General features: G+C 40.6%; 1 protein-coding gene across 2 annotated transcripts in view; it reads right to left on the bottom strand.

The window, feature by feature from the left end:
- Window positions 1-16,196, bottom strand: part of SH2D4A (SH2 domain containing 4A) — a 69,557-nt gene that overhangs the window by 13,659 nt on the left and 39,702 nt on the right. For both annotated transcript variants that reach the window (XM_056116904.1, XM_056116905.1), the window contains 3 exons: window positions 10,790-10,901; window positions 8,929-9,136; window positions 4,173-4,303 (listed from right to left, as the gene is read on the bottom strand). In XM_056116904.1, the coding sequence (XP_055972879.1) occupies window positions 4,173-4,303; window positions 8,929-9,136; window positions 10,790-10,901 (451 nt within the window). The remainder of the gene's footprint in view (window positions 1-4,172; window positions 4,304-8,928; window positions 9,137-10,789; window positions 10,902-16,196) is intronic.

Raw genomic sequence — 16,196 nt, 5'->3', positions numbered from 1 at the left:
ATGTTGCTGTGGTACTATGGAGGTGAAGCCCTTCAGTTCACTATCAGTGATCTCCTTTCACTGCAAGAGAGGATTCTAGATGGGCTTGGTCAATGACAGTCTCCTTTTTCCCCCTTTAAGAATATTACCTCTTTGGTGCTCCTCTTTGCCACTAGTTGGGCCACTAGTGCAGCGTCACAGGGTCTGTTCTTTTACATAAGGCTTATTCAGATTCTTGTGTTCACTGTTATTTCAGTGAGTTTTTGGTATATTTTTATTGGACTAAGCTAGTGGTCTATGGCCTAATGTGTTTGGGATAGTCAGGATGTCCTCTTTAGAATTAGATAATGGAGGCTGAGCTGTGAGTCCAAAGTGTTGGGAAAGGGGGAAATAACTGCATCTGCCCTGGAAGCTGCGCCCAGTCAGCTGTATTACTGTTGGTGGGAGGGGCCGCTTAGGTGCCTGCTGGAGTTCGGAGTTCTCTCTAATGTTCTCCTGAGGCTTGGTGGGGGGGGGGGGGGGGCGGAGCGGGGGAGGGGGCAGCGCGTCTTTTGGCAGACGCTCCAAGGGAGTCTCAGCCTGGGAGGAAACTATGGCATATCTATACAATGGAATACTATGGAACAGTTAGGAAAAATGAAGTAATGAAATTTTCTAGTATGTGAAAGAACATGGAAAGCATCATGCTGAGTGCAATCTGTCAGAGGGAAAGGGGCAGACATAGAATAACTGTACTCATTTGCGAAATATAAAAAAGAAAAAAAAGTATGTGAATAATACCCAAAGACAGTAAAAACAAGGGCCAAAAGGATTGGACTTTGGTAGGAAGCTTGCCACAAAGGGTAGGTGGGGGTTGAGGAGGGAGTGTAGTTAGAATAGAGAATGGACCACTATGAGAATGATAGTTGGAAATGATCACTCTGAGTGCTGAAAGGAGGCAAAGTGATAGACATGATACCCTATAAGTAGCAGCGTTGCAAACCACACTGTCTGAAAGGAAAATATATATATAGAGAGAGAGCAAGATGGAGGGAGGGAGGGAGGGAGGGAGGGAGGGGGAATAGGGGAGGGAGAGAGAGAGAGAAGGAAGGGGAGAGAGAGAAAAGAGAAGTGTCTACCAAAAAGGCAGGATGAAGGGTGGGTGGGAGGGAATCTGGGGACATTGATTGCAGGAAATATGCACTGATAAAGGGATGGCGGTTGGAATACTGTATGACTGAAACTCAATCATGAACAACTTTGTAAAGCTTACATTGGTTCAATCAAAAATCTCCAAACAAACCCAAAAGCCTTTCCCTCTAAGACCAGATAAAACATGGTTGTCCCCACTCACCATTATTCAATATAGTATTGGAAGTCCTTGCTATAACAACTATTCAAGAAAGATATATTAAGGGTCACGGTCACGGTCCTCCCATTGTTCATCAATTTGCTCGAGTGGGCCCAGTAACGTCTCCATTGGAGACTTTGTTGTTACTGTGTTTGGCATATCAAATATGTCACGGGTAGTTTGCCAGGCTCAGCCGTGCGGGCGAGATACTCTCGGTAGCTTGCCAGGCTCCGTGAGAGGGGCGGAGGAATCGAACTCGGGTCGGCCATGTTGGCCGCTTGTAAGGCAAACGCCCTACTGCTTTGCTATTGCTCCAGCCCATATTAAGGGTATCCATTAGAAAAGAAATAAAATTAACACTATTTGTAGATGTCATGATATTATAGAAAGACCTAAAATCCCTTTCAAAGAAATAAATCTCCCCCAAATAGCCAAAACAACCCTATGCATAAAAGAAGATGGAAAGGTTTTCTTTTTCCCACTTTAAATTAGGTTGTAAAGTTGCAGTAACCAAGACTGCGTGGCAGTGACATAAAGCGGACTCTTAGACCAATGAAAGGGACTGAAAGCAGAGACAGAACTGTGTGTGTGTGTGTGTGTGTGTGTGTGTGTGTGTGTCTGCACAGATAATCTTTGATAAAAGAGCTAAGAGTATGAAGTAAAGCAAGGGAAACCTCCTCAACAAATGGTCTTGGGAAAACTGGTCTGCCACACATTAAAAAATGATCGGGGCTAGAGTGACAGCACAGCAGGTAGGGCATTTGCCTTGCATGGGGCCAAACCGGGCATACCATATGGTCCTCCGAGCACCGCCAGGAGTAATTCCTGAGTGCAGAGCCAGGTGTATGCCCTGTGCATTGCCTGGTGTGACTCAAAAAGCAAAAAAAAAAAAAAAAAAAAAAAAAAGATCTCAGACTGGTACTTCACACCATGCACAAAACTAAATCTAAATTTGGATTAAATATCTTCTTATCAGGCCTTAATCCATAAATTATATTGATGGAAACACAGTAAGCACCCTTCATGACACTGAGACTAGTGATATCGTCAATGATTCAATGCCAACAAGTGGGAGCAAAGGTAAATAGATGATACAGGGGGACTGGGAAGTAGAGCGTCAAGTGAATTAGTTATTTTAGTTGGTCAGTTTATTTGCCATCAACAAAATGTCCAATAAAAATAGAGAGCAGGGTGGCTGGGGTGAGAGATGGCAGCAGATGAAAGGAACCCCCAGCCTTACCTCTCCTTACTTCCCTTCTTTACATACTCACTCTGCCCAGACAAACTGTAGAATCAGATAAGAGTCTTACACTTAGACAAAAGGCAGTCCAGAGATTTAACGAAAGCCAAAATGATAGGAAACCACTGTGGTATAGCCCATGAGAGGCCCAGCCCTAAGATTTCAGACTTGGAAAACATACTCTGTATATAGAACAGCATAGGTACATGATCAGGCCATCATACGCTGGGGAGGAGACAGTGAGATACAGGCTTTGGAAGTTACACACAGAAGTAGGCAGTGTGGATAGGGTGAATGATGCAATTCGGGGTCAAAGGAGAGGTCTGCCCCTTCAGAGGTAATCTTAAAAAGAAAATAAGAGGGCAAGATGAGACAGTGAAGCAAGCTACATTGACTATGCAACTCGCCTATGTTCTTCTCACTAAACTTTTGACACGGTTGTCACTTTTATTCCAAATCTCTTTAGAACAGAAAGAAAGGGAGAAGACTTCTGAACTGTTCCTAGGACAAATATCAGGGGTTTAATTATTAGAGAAAATATATTTTCAAGGAAAACCTGACAGCTCTGCTCAAATATTCTAACTGCAAAATTATCCCTTAGCAGAAAACCTATCATAAATAATTTTGTTTTCAGAAGTTTGCCATGTTATATGTGTGGAAAGATATATTTGTCTGAGATAAAACAATTCAAACCAAGATACTGCTGAGAACAACTCTACCCAGTTAGGGGAATTTATTATTGTTTAAAGCATTTTTTGGTACATGGAGCCAATAAATCTGTTTCAAGCATAAACTCATGGAAGCCAAATAAGGAAAGACACCACTTTCTTACTCTTGAAGACCAAAACACTGGGAGGTTAGTGAAGTTTGAGTTGGTGAGGCAGAATTAATCAAATGCTAGGGTCAAATTAAGAAATGTGAGGAATATAGCTCAAAGAGCCCAACACTTTGTCTGCTTTACACTCTGAAAGTCTGTGTTGGATTCTCAGCTCCATGTGATCCCTCAGTACCTCCAAGAACATACCCAAAGCACAGAGTCAAAGATACCCTTCAAGTACTGTTGAGTATAGCCAAAATCCAAGAGAAATCTGCTGGATGTCAATGATTTTAACTTGTAGCTTTAATTATGCACTGCTAATAAGGACAAAAGTACCATTTTTTTTATGCTAAAGATCACAAAGTACAGGTTCTTTATTACATAGATGAGACAAATTTATTTGATGCAGAGAAAAGATGGTCTGTTAAAGGCCACCTGGCTAGTTATCTTTTTGACTGATAAACACTTTTACCTTTTGACTGATAAACATTTGTTGCCTGCTCACCACACTCAGTGGCTCTGGTCACTGCTCATATCTAGTTGCCATTTGTTAGAAATCACAAACAAGTATTTCAGTGTGTGTGTGCACTGGAGGTAGATTCTCTCCATCAATGGTGATGAATGAACTACTGAGTACTTCCCAGACACGTTAGGAGAATGCAGCTTACTTGCACACCTTTAGAAAACTACTTAAAAATAATTTCCAAGACTCAAGCTAGACCACACTTGATTATTTATACCTTCCTGTGGACTGGCATGATTTCATCCCGTTAGACAGAGTTCCATGGAGGAGCCTCTGCACTTACCATGGAACCAGGGAGCAATGGTTGCTGAAGTTTTCTCGTAGCCAGCATGCAGGGGGAACTGCTCCTCTTTAAACCAACGGATGATCTCTTCCTGGAGAGAGCTGGATGATGTCCTTGCCACATCCTGATTTCTGCTATATAAAGGCAGGCTTTCAAGTCAGATTTAACTAGTTTGAGAGTAATGCTTTAAAAATATTATATTATAAATATATATTTATATATGTAGGATAACATTGGTTTGTCCTTTCCACCTTGCTGCAGGGAGCTTAGATTTATTGGGTTACTTCCATCACAGTGCTCCCATTCCTCTGTGTTTATTTGTAACGTCTTTCTTTGTGCTCTGTTAACTTGTAAATATTGCTTTTCTTTTCTCCTTAAGTCCTTTGCATAGTTAATTCAGAGCAATATCCTTTTCATATGGACACAAGAAGACAGTTAGTGCTATGCTTTAGTAATGGGAGTCAATTGACTCAGTGATATTTTCCTATGGGACATCTGTTCTCTCAACCTAAGCCTCAGTTGCCCTTACTTCCTAGCACCCCCAAATCAGGGTCCCGATGAGGGACTGGATGGACCCAGGACAAGTGGTGAGCTATGTGCTACCCTGGATCGAAATGGGCCTGGCCAAAGTGCCATAATACTTAACTATAAGTTAAGAGCTTGGTCATGGACAAATGCTGTCATGATCCAAAATATTCGGGCCCTGCTAGGGTTAGAAAAAAATAATCTAGCCTGAGCACTGTAGTCTGAGTCTGTGGCAAGATGTTCCCAGGAGAGCTGCCCTACATGCCTCAATGTATCTCTTACTGTGTCCATAAAAATAACTAATAATAGGAAGTAGAATTAAGGTGTTAATTAAGTTATTGGACTAAGGAGAAGAGAAACACCCCTATGTGGTGTTTCCATCATTGAGCCTGATGGGCAGTCAGAAAGGGCTTTCTTATGTTGATTTTGCTACCAGACTGGGTGTATTGTTGGCCCAGAATGCTAGATGAAGAGTTGGGGAGAGAAGGGTTAAGTTGGAGAGACAAGAGAGTTGGAAGAGAGGAGAGAGAGAGCCCAGCGAGCAAGATGGAGCGTGGAGAGATGAGTGGGAAAGACAGGAGAAGACTTGAATGGGGAGCAGTGTGAGACTACAATGGGGGGCTCAGAGAAACCAGAGCAGGGGCTTGGGGGAGAATGGAATAAACAGCATCTGATCAGTCAACTGGCTTGGCCGTCATTTCCTCCTCTGTCTGCCCCATAGCACGAGTTGCCTCATCTGGGCAAGTGGTCTGAGACCACCCGAACCCGGGTGGCAATGGGGAGAGCCGCTGGGGCTTCCCTAGCTGCCCCCAGAGATTAAACACGTATGTACACATACAGAATAAGATATATATGTGTGTGTGTGAATATATGCATACACATATATATGTAAAGGTAAAGGTAAAGGCCCTCCCGTTGATCGTCGATTTGCTCGAGCGGGCCCAGTAACGTCTCCATTGGAGACTTTGTTGTTACTGTGTCTGGCATATCGAATACTCTCGGTAGCTTGCCGGGCTCTCCGAGAGGGGCGGAGGAATCGAACTCGGGTCGGCCATGTTGGCCGCTTGTAAGGCGAACGCCCTACCCACTGTGCTATTGCTCCAGCTATATGTAAAATGTGGAAATGTAATTCCCTGAGCTGAGATAATGGTAGCACTGTAGCACTGTCCTCCCATTGTTCATTGATTTGCTCAAGTGGGCACCAGTAATGTCTCCATTGCAAGACTTGTTACAGTTTTTGGCATATCAAATATGCCACCGAGAGCTTGCCAGGCTTTGCCATGTGGGCCGGATACTCTTGGTAGCTTGCCAGCCTCTCCAAGAGGGACAAAGGACTTGAACCTTGGTCGATCACATGCAAGGCAATTGCCCTACTCATTGTGCTATCATTCCAGTCTGAGATAATGGTATGTTGGATAATTATGTTCTACCATAAAGCAACACCTCAAACTGAAAACAGAAAGGACACACATTTATTGCTGTGCTATAGGGCTAGTCATGGGTATTATTACTGTGGTTAACACATAGACTTTAATTAATTTTAATATTAACTAGTAGTTTTATCAGTTGATAATTAAAATTTGAGGAAAAAAATGTTAAAAAGTTAAATAGACTTCCAGAACTATTTGTCTTGGAAAACTATTATTCCCAGTACTATGACAAAATTTAAAAAAATACAATAACCTTTTTTCCTAATATTTTCATTAGTTAAATTTTCTCTTCTTCACATTTCTGACAACCTTCTTGACTTGTTTTCTACTCTAAAGAAGTTTAGTCCTGCTTAAAATAAGTCTTCAAAATAGGAATTAAAGTCTTTTAAGACTTTGAGTCCCACACAATAGTCTACAAATTTTAAGCGGAGAACAACGAGAAAATAAATTTGAACATTACTGGAATGAGTTCCTATCATGTAAAATGATTAATGGCTTGTGGTGCTTTTTATGATAACACATGATACCAGGTGTTATATGTGATTTATATGCATATGAATCTAAAGTCATGTAAATGTATGCATAAACATATATAACATTTCATATTAAATGACCCATAATATTTTATTTTCATGAGAAGCAGACACTGCACACATGGTAAATTCCCATAATAGCTTCCAAATTAAGTACTGGCTTCCCTTCAGAAGTCGTTAGAGATGAGACAATAACATCAAAAGCCTTGAAGGAGTCTGTCTGTTCCTAGGTTGGCTCCTAGAAACCTCAGTTATGAGTGCTTCTCAGCCTTAAAGCCACCCAATTTTGGTGCCTCACAAGCACTTTCTGCAAGTATCTTACATTGGAAGAAGACCTGGGTAGAGCTAGCAAGAATTGCCATTAGTGGTCACCTTCACTGCTATGAATCAAGTAACTGCTTCTAAAACTATTGTTGGTGGGGACATCTGATGAGCTAAATTTCCAGCTGTTGAAAATGCAGAGAAGAGGCCAACACTCACAGGCAAGTCAAGGCTGCGAGCGACCTGTAAGTGCCCACCACTCTAGGCACCTCGCCCAGCACCACAGAAGACCCAGGTCATGATCATCTTTGTTATTTAGGTGTCCATGAGACAATAATCATCACTTCCAAAACTGTTGTTTTGTTAATTATGGTCATTTAGTGTCAGTGTCCTAGTCTCTAGATGAAACTTTTCAGGTGAATAAGTAAAAATAATTGCAAGAGAGGAAGAGTTCTACCATCATGCATCCTCTGAGTCATGATCTCTTTTAAGAAAAAAAAAACCTTAAAGATAACTATTGATTCCAAATAAAGGGAGATTTTTGTTTACATTTCTCTGTACTGGAAACAGAAAGCATGTTTAGTTTTAATTTCAGAAAGTAAGGTTTTAGACAGTTCTAGTTCTAAATAAAAATCTTATTCCTCTTTCTTATTTTAAACATTCCATTTCCACATAATTATAATATGAAACTAAATAATCAATAAAAATAAGGAATATGGGGTCTCTGCTATAATATCATTTGTATATTTCTTTAGTATTTTTAAAAACAAATTTTTCTAATCTCTGTATCTTTGTCTCCTATTACCATCACCAAATAAAGTAGTTATTCAAAAAGTGAGCATTTCCAAATGCTCAACATTTGAGCTTGGCAATATATCCTAGTATAATAATTCTCATCAAACATCTAATCCTGATCAACAAAAATGTAGCTCTATTGAAGTAGGAGTAGGTGCCAACCATGAATGAAACCCTAGGTGTAGGATGGAGAGGGGTGGATGTGGGGTACTAACAGAGAATGCTTATCAAACTCAATTGTGTCTTCACCAAATTTTTGGGAACACAGATTTTATTTGACTTGCCCTGGAGTTCTGTTCTAATACATCCATTATAAATTGAAACCATTGTTAAGTTGAAAATATGTTCAAGATACACCTAAACTATTGAAGACCACAGCTTAGAAGATACATACTCAGAAATGTCACATTAACACAGTTTGGCAAAATCATCTTATACAAAGCCTATTATATAATAAATCTCATGTTGAGATGTTTGACGTGTGACTATCAGGTGATAGAAATTCTGAGATAGGTTTAATAGAACTATTATCTAAGCACGTTAGATGCAAAAGGGGGGTGGGACTTTAGGATACGGTGAAGGGATCGAACTGGTGGTAAGATGGCATAGTAGCACTGCAACAAAACAGAAGATTTTACTACTGTAAAAAATATAAAGAATTAAACAAAAGAGGGGGGAAGGGCAGAAGTGAGAAACGAAAGGAGGAATTAAGAAAGAAAGAGGGGAAAGTAGGGAGAGAAGAAAGCAGGAAAGAAAGAAAGAAGTAGGGAATAAAGGAATGACCAAAATTCAAAAGTAGAGTTTCTATGAATGCTTATTGCTTTCATATACTGTCCAAACAAACACTGTCCTCCCGTTCATCGATTTGCTCGAGTGGGCCCAGTCTCCATTTTGAGACTTGTTATTACTGTGTTTGGCATATTGAATACATCACAGGTAGCTTGCCAGGCTTTGCTGTGGGGACGAGATACTCTCGGTAGCTTGCCGGGCTCTCTGAGAAGGGTGAAGGAATCAAACCCAGCTCGGCCGGGCTGGCTTCACGCAAGGCAAATGCCCTATCACTGTGCTATTGCTCCAGCCCTAGTGCAATAAAAGTTGTAAGACAAATTAACGTAAGTTCCTATGATCTCTATTAATTCTACTAGCTGGGGTATTGAGAAATCAACCCATTTCAGTGTTGGTACCCTTAAAGTAATCTGCATGGCTTCTTACCTGAGAGATTTTTGAGGGTATCCAGTGGGGCTCAGAAATAAAGGTTTGGGTGGAAGTGGGGGTCTTTTCGGTTTTTGTGGAATGCATGGGAGGCTCTGTGACCCCTCGCCTTTTCCTTTTTGGGCAGCTAAAGATAATCTCTTGTAGTCTTCCCGTGCTTGTTTAGCCAAGGATCGTCTCTTCTCATCGGCTGCTTTAGATTTTCGCACTAGAAAAACAATGGGGTTTGAGCAGGGCTCACCCCACAAAAGCAGGTCAGAAGAATCAATACTGCAGCTGGTAGATAGGGAGGTCTCTCCAAAGTTTACACTCTGCTTATTTTAATTGGAAATCCCTATTAATGCTCGTATTTACTCAGAGAGTTAGGGTACGCAGTCACAGCTACCTTACTTTCACTGCAGAATCTCTCTAATAGGGGAGTTTTGAGACTTTCTGCAAGGAACAGAAAAGATAAGGTGGTAATGCAAAACCACATACTGGAGAATTTCCTGCAGCTGGCAAGAGTAAGTAGTAAGTTTAGTCTGAGTGAGGACTCCAGTTGAGAGGAAGGTTCAGAGAAGGTGTTTGAATAAAAACAGATGACATCACACCCCTCACACGCTTGAATTTACAATATTAATCTATGAACCAAGACCCAGCCTTCAGGAACTCAGTTATAGTAACTGTAAGCAGCAAGTTTCAGTGTCGGTGAATTTCAGAGGTCGTCATGAGCGGAAGAAATGGTAGTCAGACTCCCAGGCAAAGGAAACCCAAAGTGATCTCTACTATAGACTGTCAGAGAACATGAAGGTATACATGAAAGAACCAAAATTACTCCACAAAGCTACAGTTTCACCCAATAGAATTGATTGAATTTTGCAAATATTTTCAGTTTACAATAATTGTTAATTTAATAGTGTTTGCTTTATTTGAAATGGGGCCTTAATTTAATATTCTCATCATCCAGCAAATATTTCCTATCCTGTTCTCTTCAATGTTTTGCAAGGATCTATCAGGAATTATTTTTGAATCAGACAGAAATTCTAGTCCTGCTTCAAACCACTTCTAGCAACATTGCTTTGTCTCCATCCATACCAATTTATTTTCTGAGAAGGGTTAAATATGACTGTTAACTCAAAAGGACCCATAGTTGGGCAATAAGTCTGGAGAGATAGGTTAGCTCCAGACTGCTATGGTTTTCTGACTATCAAGTTAAGAAGTGTTTGCTATTGAAAATTTAGAAAAATAAAGAACAAGATTTCAAAATAGCCATATGAATCTCCTCTAAGAAATCCAATGTTAACCTGTAACTAATCTTCTAGTTCTTGTACTTAATTTTCATGCACATTTTAAAACAGAATTTATTCAAACTATTTTAGAATGAAATCTCTAATGAAATCTCAGGGCTAGGACGAATGGAGATGTTAGGAGATGTTATTGGCTCCTGCTCGAGCAAATCGATGAAAAATGGGATGACAGTGATACAGTGATACTTTAGAATGAAAAGCAGTTGGCCTTACCCAGTAATGTACATAGTGGGGGTCAACTCAGGGTCAGCAGCTTGCCCCGCAAACACCTTATCTCCTCTGCCATATTTCTGGTCCCTGTTTTACAATGTTCTTTCTTCTTTAAGCAAGAGATAATCATTTATTCCACATCATTTGATACTCCTCTAAAACATATTTTAATAGTCAAAAATTATTCTATCATATGGATATACCCTAAATTTGATACTAAGATGAACTTACAAATCATCTGCTGTTTTAGTATCATGCAAGTCTTTGAGCAATAATTTAGTTTGAAACAATAACCACTGGAACAATTGATCATTTCAGTGATGAAAAGTGTCAGAGAGTTGAAGCCACAAGACTTTGTTACTCACGTGATGCCTGCCACTCAGAATCTTCCTTCCAGTTCTTATAGATTTGCTTGGTTTTCTCTTCATCTACTTGTTTTACTTCTTCATCTTGTGTATTCTTCACAGATCCTTTTTTCTGTTAAAACAACAACGACAATAAAGATGGGTCCGAGAGATAGTACAAAGGTAAAGGTACATGCCTTCATGCAGCCAATCTGGTTTGAATCCCTGGTACCATCAGGATTGAGCACAAAACCAGGAATTTTTCCTGAACACTGAATGGTAGGTTTCACCACTCTCCCCCCTCCCCCCCCCCCCCCCCCCGCCACACACACACCAAAACAAAAACAACAGAAAATAGGATATCAAGTAGCCTTTTTGAGATGACTATTTCACAACATATACAGATATTGAATCTGTATGTTGTGTACTTGAAACTCAAATTTATGTCATTTAAAGCTCAATTAAAAAAATAAGCAAATGAAAACCCAAAACTAGCCAGTTTCTGCAGGAGGATGATTCAGGCTTACCTGGTTTCCACTGAATTCCCACTGGCCCTTAGGGAGGGAATTTGGTCTGATGGGAAAAGACTGGGCTTCGGTGTCACCCTTACAGTTCTGGCATCGCTGCCAGTTCCTAAACCTGAGGTTTAATTACTAAGGTTCACTGAAGTAAAACTAGATTAATACTATTTTACAGGTATTAAATTAATGGACAGCTTCTGTGGAACAGCATCCTACTACATCTTGGCTGTACCTCCACTGCCACTCGAACCATGTGTCAGGAAATGTGATGCTGACACACTATTTTAGGTAATTCAAAAAGGAATACTCATTCTTTTTCTTTTTTCTTCTAATTAGTTTGTTGAACCACCATGAGCTACAGTCACAAAGCTTTCCTTATTGAGTTTCAGCCATACAATGATCAAACACTTATCCCTCCACCAGTGTACATTTTCCACCATCAATATTCCCAGTATCCCTCCCCACATCTTGGTCCCACCTCTCCCCCTGCCTCTATGGCAGACAATTTCCCTCTGACTCTCACTCTAACTATGGGTTTGCAATACAGACAATGAGAGGCCATCACGTTTTGCTCTCTATCTACTTTCAGCACACATCTTCCATCCCAAGCAATCCCTCCAATCATCATTGACTTAGTGATCCTTTCTCTATCCTAGCTGCCTTTTCCTCCTGCACACAAGGCAGGCTTCCAATAGTGAGGCAATCTTCCTAGCCTTTGTCTCCACTGTCCTTAGGTGTTAGTCTCATTTTATGATATTTTTCTTTTTAAAAAAATTACTTATTTTTATTAAAGAACTGAAATTTACAAAATTATTCACATGTGAGTTTTAGGCATACAGTTTTTTATATAATAACAAAGGTGTTTAAAACATCCTTTTTGAAAGGGAAAAATCCAAGTAAACAATATAAAACATATAATTTATTAAAGTGTTGCAATTTATACTATTGATATGATGCTTTGTGAAGCATCACATAAATATATATCATATAATTTTATAATTATAAAATAAAATATTTAAATTAAAAACATTTCCTTAAGGGTTTTTTAATGTTTGGAGAGAATAAACTTATCATCTTACCCTTATATATGGGCTGGAGCAATAGCACAGCAGGTAGGGCTTTTACCGTGCTTGCGGCCTACCCAGGTTCGATTCCTCCACCCCTCTCGGAGAACCCAGCAAGCTACCAGGAGTATCCTGCCTGCACAGCAGAGCCTGGCAAGCTCCCAGTACCGTATTTGATATGTCAAAAACAGTAACAACAAGTCTCACAATGGAGATGTTACTGGTGCCTGCTTGAGCAAATGGATGAACAATGGGAGGACAGTGCTACAGTGCTACCCTTATATATATATTTTTTGCAATGCTGGGACTCAACCACCTTTCCCAAAGCAATTTTTTAAAATGCATATTTCAGTAACATAAAGTCAATTCAAAGGAAATCATTTGTAACTAAACTCACTGTCACTGTTCATTGATTTCTCACTTAAACTTTATTTATTTGATTTTGTCTGAGTGACAGAGCTTCCCAGAGCCTGCAGCCCAGAGTGCTGGGGGAGCTCAGGACCATCCCGTTGGTGCTGTGTGCCGACCTCAACTCCATGCCCAACTCTGGTGTTGTGGGGTACCTGAGCACCGGGGGAGTAGAGACCAATCATAAGGACTTTAAGGAATTGAGTTACAATGAAAGTCTCACCAACTTCAGCTGCAGTGGAAAATTTGGGACAGCCTCCCAGGCGAATCACTCATGGTTTCCTGCTTAAGAATGCCTAAGAGCAGGGCCTCATGCCTTACACCAATTACACGTTTGAGTTGAAGGGGATCACTGACTACATCTTCCACTCGAAGCCTCAACTAAAGACCCTGGGCATGTTGGGCCCCCTGGACCACCCCCTGGCTCGTGGAGAACATTGCTGGCTACCCGCACCCGCTCATGCCCTCTGACCACTTCTCCCTGTTTGCCCAGCTCAAGCTGGAGCTGCCTTTTCTGCCACCAGTGAACCGGACTCCACCTCCCAGGCAGGAGCTAGTCTTGGCACCTGCCTCCAGGCAGGAGGTGTTATTCAGCACTCACCTCCCGGGCAGGGGATGGTTATCCCAGCACTCATCTCCCAGGCAGGGGGTGGTTATCCCAGCACTCACCTCCCAGGCAGGAGGCTGTTCCTGTTCCCTTCAGGAAGTGCCCTGCTTTCTTCATTGGAAAACTTATCAAAAGCTGAAGTTAAGGGGAGTGAGGTATCAGAGAGAGGGAGAGAGAGTTTTGTTTTGTTTTTGACTTAGTGATTTAATTTTTTTATCTGATTCTTGGATGCAGGCTGGATTCTTGGATGCAGGCTGGAGAGATAGCACAGTGGGTAGGGCATTTGCCTTGCAAGAGGCCAATCCGAGTTCAATTCCTCCGCCCCTCTCGGAGAGCCTGGCAAGTTACCGAGAGTATCTCGCTTGCATGGCAAAGCCTGGCAAGCTACCCATGATGTATTCAATATGCCAAACACAGTAACAATAAGTCTCACAATGAAGATGTTACTGGGCCCACTGGAGCAAATCGATGAACAATGGGAGGACAGTGCTACAGTGCTACAGTCTTTCTGAGTGCTCATAAAAAAACTGGATTTACAACTTGATAAACTATTTTTTTTTTGCTTTTTGGGTCACACCTGGCGTTGCCCAGGGGTTACTCCTGGCTCAGGAATTACCCCTAGTGGTGCTCAGGGGACCATATGGGATGCTGGGAATTGAACCCAGGTCAGCTGCATGCAAGGCAAACACCCTACCCATTGTGCTATCACTCCAGCCCCTTTAGAACTTGATAAACTAAATAAAACCACCAGTACGAAAGGAAACAAGATGCCAAGGTTAGCAAAGTATGCTTTATCCTCTGTCACAGAGAAGGCAAATTTTTCTTCACTTGTTTTTCTTGTAAGAAGTTAAAGATTTTTCTACTGTAATATTTCAACACAACTAGATATCTTGATGTTTGGAAACTTGTTTTCAATCACAGTAGGAAGTCAAAAGTCAGTTACTGTAGCTTACAGTTTTGAAATTACTTTAAAACTTGACACCTCCTCATTTCCCAGTCTGAAATGAATAAAAAGGATTGCTAGAAATTGCAAAGCTCACAATGGAAAACACTTAAAAGTGGAGCTTTGTTTATCTTTTACATACATATGTATTAAATTAAAAATGATTAAATATAGTAATAATACTAAACTATGATTATATCAATATCTGTTGGATTAGAAAAAGTTTACAAAGTGAATGAGTCATTTTGGAAAAGATTTAATAATACTTCAGGTGATTCTTGGTTGATAAAAATGATACTGAAATGATGAGGAGGATGCATTTAATAAATCATATCCCTTTCATTCTCCAGTAAATTATGAGCACAGATGGGAATGAGACAATGAATTTTAGAGAGTAAAAGCAGATGAGATCAAACTCTGATGATTGCACTTGCAGTCAACTTGCAAAACTGAAGAACCTATTGAGTTTCTCCAGAATTTCCCTTGCCCCAAAGGTTTAACTTTGGCAGAAATTTCGCAGAAATTTACAAGTAGATCTTTACTCTATTTCTCTATTCAAAATCCATCATTTCCTCTTTAAAAGTGATTTGCTGGACATACATAGTCCAGGTTGGGCACTGTGATTAGGTATTGGAATTAAACTGAGGGCTAGGAGAAAAGAAGCAGAAGAACCAGGGCTGAATGTTGGTTCAGACAACTGGGGTTGATGTGTGGAGAGATAGAGGGCTGTGGAATCATCTCCCACAGAAAACCTTTCATCCTGACCCACTGATGCAGACTTTCAAATGTTTTCCCATCATTTTCCTTTTTCCTGAAGTTTCATCCTCGATGCTCCAACAGAGAAGTTTGGCAAGAGACCTGATGACTATTCTCTTAAAGACTAACATGCTTTCTTCAGTTAGGAAGGGAGGAATGAAATGTTAAATTCATGAGAGTGTGATACAGTGAAAAATAGGCTGTGTAATATATAAGATGTCTGAGAACTACTGGTCTACTCCACCTAACCCATTTCAAAGACAAGAAACCATAGGTCTAGTCACTGAGGTTTCTCAGATTTCTTTCCATCTAAACTAACTCTTCACAGCAGTAGTATTCCATTGTGCATATCACATATCACAATGTGCATACCACAGTTGCTTTATTCAGTCATCTGTTCATTGGCAATTGGCTGTAAGAAAAGATGAAATAATACAATTTTCAGCCATGTGGATGGATCTGAAAAATTGAGAGAAAGTAGTCAGAGAGAGAAGACACAGGATGAGCTCTCTCATATGTGGGACATAAAGAAGCTTTGTGTGTGTTGGGGGGATATTAAATAACCAAATGCAAAAAAAGTGAAGAGCAGGAAATGGGTATCATTAGGAAGTTTGCTATAGGGGTAAGGGCAGGAGGAAGATAATTCAGGGAAGGAACACTAGGACAATGGTGAAGGGCAAGAATCTGCCATCCAGGCAGACTAGGGACTGGAAGGGAGCCTGAGAACATTGGTGAATCCCTTCACCCAACACTGATGAAGAGATTGATATTGGAACATTATATGCTCAAAACAGTAATGAATAACTTTGTAACTTTGTAAGTCACCATGATCCAATAAAAAGAAAAGGAAAACAAACTCACTCTTCAGATATCTCAACAGCTGTCCTAATAGGAAATAACATTAAACACTGTATTCCGTAGTAGAGTATACATGAATTCACACCCTCATGTCTATTCTGCATTGTCCCTTAATCATGTCCAGACAACTCCTGAATCTGTACTGTCATACCTGCCCCTGCTTCTGCCTGGCACAGTTCCCAATATGCTCACTCCTTCACCCTTTCAGATGCCAGAACTTCCTTCTTGGAGTGACCTTCTTTGGTCACCCTAAGAAGTCCTCATTTCCCTT

Source organism: Sorex fumeus, unplaced genomic scaffold, assembly GCF_029834395.1.
Source record: "Sorex fumeus unplaced genomic scaffold, SorFum_2.1 ptg000033l, whole genome shotgun sequence".
Lineage (NCBI taxonomy): Eukaryota > Metazoa > Chordata > Mammalia > Eulipotyphla > Soricidae > Sorex > Sorex fumeus.
The sequence above is the reverse complement of the archived record's forward strand: the minus strand, read 5'-3'. Positions and strand labels throughout refer to the sequence as shown.